Here is an 8,079-nt window from a genome sequence, read left to right as displayed (position 1 = left end):
TTCTGCCACTGTTATTTTCTTTCAAGAACAGGGGCCTGCAGGAACCTCCTTCACATCAGTGGGTTGCGAGATAGACAGTGCATGATTTTTTTATGAAGTGTGACATGCCAGATAAGCCCGGGCCGCTTGAAGCATGCAACTCTGAAGTCTTCCCCTCTGCCTTTCCGCTCCTCTTTGCCTTTTAGTATGAGCTATTTATTCAGACGTGATGATGAAATCAAATCTGGTGTGCTACACTTCACTGGCTTGTACAAATCAGACTGTCAAACGTTTTGGCCCATATTTGTGATAATCAGCACCTGTTTTACAAATCCTGATCATCTTACTGTTACAGCTGTTGCTTGATTCAGTGTAAAGTCTGTTCATTTGCACTGATGGAAAAATTAAATACTGTGCTTAATAAATTCTGAGGTACTTATACAGTACTTTACTTGAGTATTTATATTTTATGCTACCCTATAGTTTGATTCCACCACATTTTAGATGCAAATATTGTACTTTATTCACAGTCTACTCAGTAGTAATTAATTTAGCTCAATCTACAGCTGCAATGTAAAAGCAATGTACACACATAATCCAATAATATAATAGATATTGTTCTGAAAAAGAGTCATTCTGCATAAAGAATACTTTTATTTTTGGTGTTTTAAGGATATTTTACTAATAATATTTAGCATTTTGAATTTGGGACTTTCACTTCTAACAGAATTTCTAAAGTATTTCTATACTGTAGTATTGGTACTTTTACTTATGTAAAAGATCAGTGTAGTTCTTCTAGCAGTGTTAACAGACCTAGAGATTGTAATGCATTTCTAAGTGATGTGTGCTTGTTAGGTATTTTTATGCACCTTGTTCTGTAATGTACTGACTGAATCTAGGTCGTACTGATGCCTTTGGCATAATGGTGTAATAAAACACAATGTTAGCATTTCTCATATCTCAACCACAACCTGCCTTTTGGTAGATTCTCAGTTGGTCGGAGTGTTGTTGTCTTAGCAGTATTATCAGTGGCTTCATGTCTTTTGAATAAGTCACATATACGACCTGGACGATTGGAAACAGGTTTAACTCAACAGTAATCATTTAACATGTGCCCCTATTTATTTGGGTGGAGAAAGGTTAGCATAGTTACATATTATTCAGCACAGTCCAATCATTCATTTGGATGAAAGCGCAGTGATCCTATTTATTACATGTATTTATTACCTATAATAGTTTTAATATTGTAATAATACTAAAAATGCTGTTTTACATTTGCCATTATAAGAATTCTAATGAATAATGGGTATTTTTTACATCATGGCATTTGGTACAGCACTTGAACCCATGTAAATATTCATTCATCACTGCCTATAAGCAATAACTTGTAACATGTTACAGAAAGAACCTTGCTTCATCTTGGTCAGTTTTTTTATTTACTTCAATCCAAATTGATGTGTATGTCATCATGCAGCTTCTGCTCATTTCGTTTTATTTAGTGCCTCATTACTCTAATGAAATATACTTAATTAGAGCCTTAGTCATGGTTGAGAAACAATTTTTTTTTTTGTTTCTCTTTTGTCATTCTTTCTCTTTTCTGTTTTCATTATTGCACTCTGCTTTTCTGTCTTTTGATTTGGTCAAATTTGACTAAAAATGTCTTGGTTTTGTTCAGTACACACATGCAGTCATGTGTTACTATAGTTGTGAGGGCACATAATGTATTCCTTAGCCCCTTACTCTAACCCTGGCCCACTAACCCTGTACTAAACCAAATTATTACCTACCTAATAATAATAATAATTGTACGTATCTGTGTTTGTTGGTTTGTTCACAGCATAACTCAAAACGTAATGCATGAATTTGGATGAAATGTTTTACAGACATAGGGTATGGACCACAGAACAATTGGTTAGATTTTGGTGCAGGAATTATTTTAAAGGATTCACCACTGTGAGACAGAACCAATTTCAGTATTTTTGCTTCTGACTCCATACAAAATGCCTACAATGATTTTCAAAATTTGCACAATAAGATCCACATGCAATCTACCATGCACCAAAGTCTGATCTAGATCCAGGTCATATTCTGATTCAATAGGGTGTCAACAGATTTGCTGTAGGCTAGTTACCGAGCTAGCTCCTAAAGAAAACTGCCATTAGTTTTTCTTGAATTACATTCAAAATCATATTGTTATCAATGTGATTCCAAATGCTAGAGGAAGGTTTTCATGGTCAAGGAATCACCTATGAGTGCCAACCTATATTGCTTTTGGGTGTAATGGCGTTAAGGGGCAGCAAGAAGGTTCTGGATTTGTGTCCCAGCTGATCCCTTGCCTTTCTGTGTGGAGTTTGCATGTTCTCCCTGTGCCTGCGTGGGTTCTCTCCAGGTACTCCGGCTTCCTCCCACAGTCCAAAGTCATGCAACTTACATTGATTGGTGACTCTAAATTTCCTGTGGGAGTGGGTTGTGTGTGGTTGTCTGTCTACATGTCAGCCCTGTGGTAGACTGGTGACCTGTCCAGGATGTAGCCTGCCTCTCCCCAGTGTTAGCTGGGATTGGCTCCAGCCCCCCACCCCCCCACGGCCCTATTCAGAAATATGCAGTATAGAAAGGATGGATGGCATGATGGAGACAGTGAGCGGACTCGGTGGAGTGCTGTATACTTTTAATCTTAGCCCTAAAATCAAGTCTTAACCTGCAAAAAGCCGTGAGGATGGACTAAAATGTGCCACTGAGAAAACATTGGACCACACGATGTAATGCGGGGACTAGGGGACAGCAATTGCATTATGTCAGCGAGTGTCATCACAACTATAGTAAGACCAACTCTTGTGTCTGTGTTGCTTTGTGTTTTGGTGTGTGTGTGTGTGTGTGTGTTTACATGTCCTTACATTGATCCACACAATGTAAAAAAGACATACACACTGACGTAGAAAGGGGGGAGCCGAGCCTCCTCACTTCTTACACGCTTACACACGTCACGCCCACAGTCTCCCCCTCTGTCACCCACACACAGTCTGTAGTCGCAAAAGCAGGGAGAGACAGCCGGGTCGAGCGAGGCTCTACCGCCATCAGAGAGCGGCTCCTCGCTTGCAGACGAGCCGTCATGAAGCGGTCAGGGGGAGTCGGTGCAGCCGGGGAGGAGGAGGAGGAGGCTGGGTAGAAAGGAGAGACAGAGGGAGAGAAAAGGCCTTATTCTAATTCAATGTCTCTCGCTCTTCGTCTGCATCATGCTGTACTTCCAGCTGGTGATCATGGCCGGAACGGTCATGTTGGCCTACTACTTTGAGTACACCGACACCTTCAGCGTGCACGTTCAGGGCTTCTTCTGCTATGACACAACCTACACCAAACCCTACCTGGGACCGGAGGACAGCAGCGCCGTCCCGCCCATCCTGCTGTACGCCGTGGTGGCCGGGCTGCCCACGCTGCTGGTGAGTGCACACCTCGTCCGCCAACTTCACCCATTCAACCTGCAGGTTCAGTCAGTTATTAGCCAGGCTGGATCTAGAAACAGTTCCTTAAAACATGTTTGTCAGCCAGTGTGCATTGCAATAGAAGGTAGCCCAAGCCGGTAGTTCTGCCGTATTCTCCTCATTTATTCATGTGCCAAGCAATTTGCTCAATACTTACTCTGTCCTGGGGGGTGGGGGTGGGGGGGGGGTTAGTGGATGCACGGATGTACATTAAGGTCGGATCTATTTAGCAAATTGCAGAATGAGGAGAAAAGGACAACAAACCGCAAAAAGGTGCGATTAGTACTTTAGAAGTGTTTTCAAACATCGTGGTCTACTTTGACAAGAGAAAGACTGTAGCGACCATGTTTGTCTAATATTATGCGAATCCCGTTTGTTTACGCAACTCCATTAAAGACCAACGCACACTCGTTTACCGACATGCATGCATCCAAACAGGACTAGGAAGCTAACAGAAATGCACAGGGAAAACATTTCAATGAGGAATTATAAATAAGAGGAATAGCTTGTAGTGTAAGCTGTAGGCATCAAACACTGGAGAAGGTCAAAACTTGTTGGTCAACTCTGCTATAACCATCTCTCTGAAGAAAAAAATGCCTATAAGTGCATTGTTTCAACAGAAATACATGTGTGCTGCCTGTCTCATTATTCTGACAAAACCATATGGCAGCCTGACATTATATATCATCAATTTAAATAGGTCTCAATTTAAATCTTGCATCATATGCAGCTGTCTTTATTGATTCTAAATGCTCAGAAATATGTTCCTGTCACTCTTTTGCATTTAAATACGGATGTTAATGTGGTTGAAGTCATCAGTGAAATTCTGCCAGTTACATTTTTATATAGATAAGAAAGAAAAAAAAGAATGAGTACTGGAATAGTCACACTGAAGACCTGGTCAGGTACAGCCCTGATTTATGTCACTGTGGGCTCCATGGGCAGGAGTGGCATGATCAGTTTGGACCATTTTCTGACCATGTTTAGAACAAATAATCCATGAACAAATAGTTAAATACAATTAATAAAAATGACATCTGATAGAAAAATATTTACAGAATAACTGATCTTGCAAGATTGAATTTAAAATTGTGCCATAAATCAGTGCACATGATCAAGCATAGGTTTCTATGCTGAGTCCGATTTGTCTTGCATCTCTCAGTAAACAAGAGTGAATGCGAAGCCTGTCCATTAACCCGTAGTGACTTGATTTCTTCAAAGTGGAGCCAGGAAAGACACCTATCACTCAGAAGAACTATAAGCTGCTATCTCAGTGATAGAATACGATCCTATTTATCCTGAGTCATTCCTGACATGATGTTAAGTTGCATGCATTGTTTTTTGTTGATTTTCTGGCCACCGAGGGGCACCACAGCAAGCTGTAAATACAACACTGCAGGAACATCCCCATTAAAGTTGTTGCTATGGTGAACATGTTAACATCATCCAGCCGACAGAGAATAATTACACGACAAGAATGTGTTTATAATTGTAATTAGTTCAGTCATAGCATAGTATTTTGATTATATGTGCATGAATATGCTAACAGCTTTGTGCAGGACCATCTGTTGATCAAAGTTTATTTGGAGTCATATCTTTGTCCACCTGATGAATGTAAGCCTGTTTTAGATTTGTTATTTGTTTCTACCCACTCCTAGCTACTAAAGCTCTATACAGTGTGTTCACCAGCTGATCTCACCATTTGCTTCTCACAGACATGTGAAATGCTTTCACATATTACTGAAATTCTTATTGAAAATGCTCACACGTACTGTTAGAATACTCACATTGAGTTTCAGTTGTATATGTTTTTAGTGTAATGCCAGAGTTAGTAGTGCATGTGTGAGTAATTTCAGTAGTATGTGAGAGTGATTTCACTTATTTGAAAAGAAGGCACTGTAATCTGAGTGTCTGTGAAATTCTTAAATGTCAGTGGTCCATTCTCTGGGTCAGTGACACATCATTATAGGTCCCCTTTCCCAAAACGACAAAATTACATATTAAATGATATATAAAGACTTTATATACTCTACATATCTAAAGTTCTGACACGGTGTGCTGTGTCAGCTCAGTCAGAAAGTTCAAATATGAAACTTGCCATCCTACCTGAACTGACTTGAGTTCCTCAGCATGGAGCACTGGCAGATGTCTGTTTTTATTTGATTAGTCTGACGAGTTATTAGTCACAAGGCTGGCATCTCAGTAGCAGGATAAGTCTTGGATGCCAATGTAATTATTTGTCTTTAAAAAAAAAACAGCCTGCACAGATTCCTGCAGATTTCTGCCTGAGCTTTGCTTGTCATTATAATCATAAAATTACAGGATCAGATTTGTGGACCTGCAGACGCTTCCTTCCAATCACTACACAATAATGCTTGAATTGTGTTGCACTGTGCTTTCATTAGCTCTGCCAATTACAACCTGACTGTGCAATGAACATAAAATGCAGCCAACAGGGATGCAGTACAGTTTGAATGTTAAGTGCAGTGATTATCGCTGCAATAGCTGGTCTGGAACTGATAGTGCAGGCTGAGCATTTGCACAGAGTGATCCCTCTCTGACTTTGTGTAGGGCTGATTGTACTCCTGTTTTTCTGTTTCAGCAGCTCCCCTGCCTGCCTGTCTACAACTACATATGTGGGCGTGCGCAGACACACACATAGACACATTTGTTTCCATCCCATGGGGATATAACACTGGTGTACATTCATTTTCCTTAGCCTAACCTTAAACCTTGTTGTCACTCTAAAATTCAATGATTTACCATGGTGGGGACCAGCATTAGGTCGAGTCCCCACAGAGTGAGTGTGTCAATAGATTTCTGTCCCCACAATGTGAGTAATACACACACAGCTGAAATCAGTCCAGACATCATCTTACTTAGAACACAGTCTCAAAACAGCAGTATTACTCATCCAGATTTAGCAGAATATGTTTGCCTCCGTCTCCTCTGGTGTTTCTCTCTCCAATGTAAGTCATGTCAATGTTTGATGTAAGTCAGGATGTTCCTCTTCAAAATGACAAGGTCTTCAACATGTAGTGTAGACAGACTAGTTATTAGAGAGTTTAATGGTACAGACTATGTTCATTTTGTTTCCCTGATCAATGTGATCAGGAGGAAACAACAAAGTATCTTGTGAAATGTTTTGACTTATCAGACAATATTTGTGTCTTCTGTTGTAATTTCTGGCAAAAAAGTGTCAGGGAGCAGGTGGCACAGTGGTGCAGTGACTAGCGCTGTCGCCTCATAGCAAGAAGGTTCCAGGGTTGAACCTTGTGGCTGACCTGGGCCGTTCTCTGTGGAGCTTGCATGTTCTACCCGTGCCTGTGTGGGCTTTCCCCCGGTTCTCCAGCATCCTCTTACAGTCCAAAAACATGTAAGGTTGATTGGTGACTGAGTGTGAGTGGTTGTCTGTCTCTATATGTCAGCTCCGTGATAGACAGACGACCTGTCCGTGGTTTACAGGATAAGCAGATTAGGGAGCTAATTCGAAGACTGTCTGTTTATACATAAATGGCAAATAAAAAAATCTTGACTTGCATGGAGGATCTGAGGAAAACAGGATATGGAGTTGCATTGTGGAAACTGTAACAAGTGTAGCGTCATCTCTTGAGCTTGATCCATATAAGGGGCTACAAATGAGAATCTCTCTCACTCTGATGCAGATTTTGACCAATCTATTTTTTAAACTGTCTCCTGCAAGAAGGTGCAAAACTAAATCAGTGGAGTGTCCCTTAAAGCAATAAGACTGGCGTTATTTTTTTGTCTTATTGTTGACAAATCCCATGAAAACATTAGAACAATGTGTTTGTCTGTTTCTGATACTTTCTGACTTCCCTACGCTGTCTGTGGCTTTAAGCTCCATTTCTTCCTACTGAAGATAAAGCTTATTTAGTTTGATTGTTTAAAAACTGGTCTAATCCTTTTCTGTAAACAGCTGCTCACATAGGTTTTAGCAAATGTTACTCATTTGTTAGGGACTATAGAGGTGACTCAAAATCATATTTGGTAATCTGCTGTAGTAAGAATGTCTGACAGCAGGAAAGTGTATGTGGAACTGAGTCGAAATAAACTACAGTGTGTGTTTATGGTAATGAAGGAACATGTCATCAGTGCAAACGGTGTGACTCATTGGTGTGGGGTTTTTTGGACAACAGTGGAGCTTTGCAGCACAGAGGAATAAGATATGAGGTATATGAGGCTTGTTAGTCTGATGCATTTGTTGCTGAGCGGTTATGGAGTTGTTGAAAATAAGAAAAATATTAAATATTACATAATTTATTCAATTTTACAACAGAGGACATTGAGTTGTTAGTATGACATTTCCCTACCTCTCAGCTGCAGCTCACCAAGAAAACACTGTCCAAGGAGACAGAAGAAATTTTATAGATAAAGCTGGAAGATACTGATTTAACAATTTGTCTGATCCAAGCCATATTAGCTGAACTCAAAGAATAAATTTATGCATAGCAGCAGGACTGAGGATTTAAAAAAAAAAGTCAAAGGTACAGGCCCATGGACATGAGCAGAGCAAGCTGATTTGGAGTTTCATGCTAGTGCTACCTTAAGTTACATAGTGTGGCTTTAATATCAGCCTTACTCTCAGCATAGATCTCCCTCT

At 40.2% G+C, this 8,079-nt stretch overlaps 1 protein-coding gene across 4 annotated transcripts in view; it reads left to right on the top strand.

The window, feature by feature from the left end:
* Nucleotides 1-8,079, top strand: part of plppr5b (phospholipid phosphatase related 5b) — a 47,761-nt gene that overhangs the window by 4,959 nt on the left and 34,723 nt on the right. For 2 of the 4 annotated variants that reach the window (XM_020608962.1, XM_020608958.1), the window contains exon 3: nucleotides 3,228-3,416. In XM_020608962.1, the coding sequence (XP_020464618.1) occupies nucleotides 3,228-3,416 (189 nt within the window). Of the gene's footprint in view, nucleotides 1-2,577; nucleotides 2,799-3,130; nucleotides 3,417-8,079 lie in introns of those variants that run through there. The other 2 variants (XM_020608959.1, XM_020608961.1) reach the window with 2 other exon arrangements.

Source organism: Monopterus albus, unplaced genomic scaffold, assembly GCF_001952655.1.
Source record: "Monopterus albus unplaced genomic scaffold, M_albus_1.0 scaffold96.1, whole genome shotgun sequence".
Classification (NCBI taxonomy): Eukaryota; Metazoa; Chordata; class Actinopteri; order Synbranchiformes; family Synbranchidae; genus Monopterus; species Monopterus albus.
Note: the sequence above shows the minus strand (reverse complement) of the source record. Positions and strands in the feature narration are given on the sequence as shown.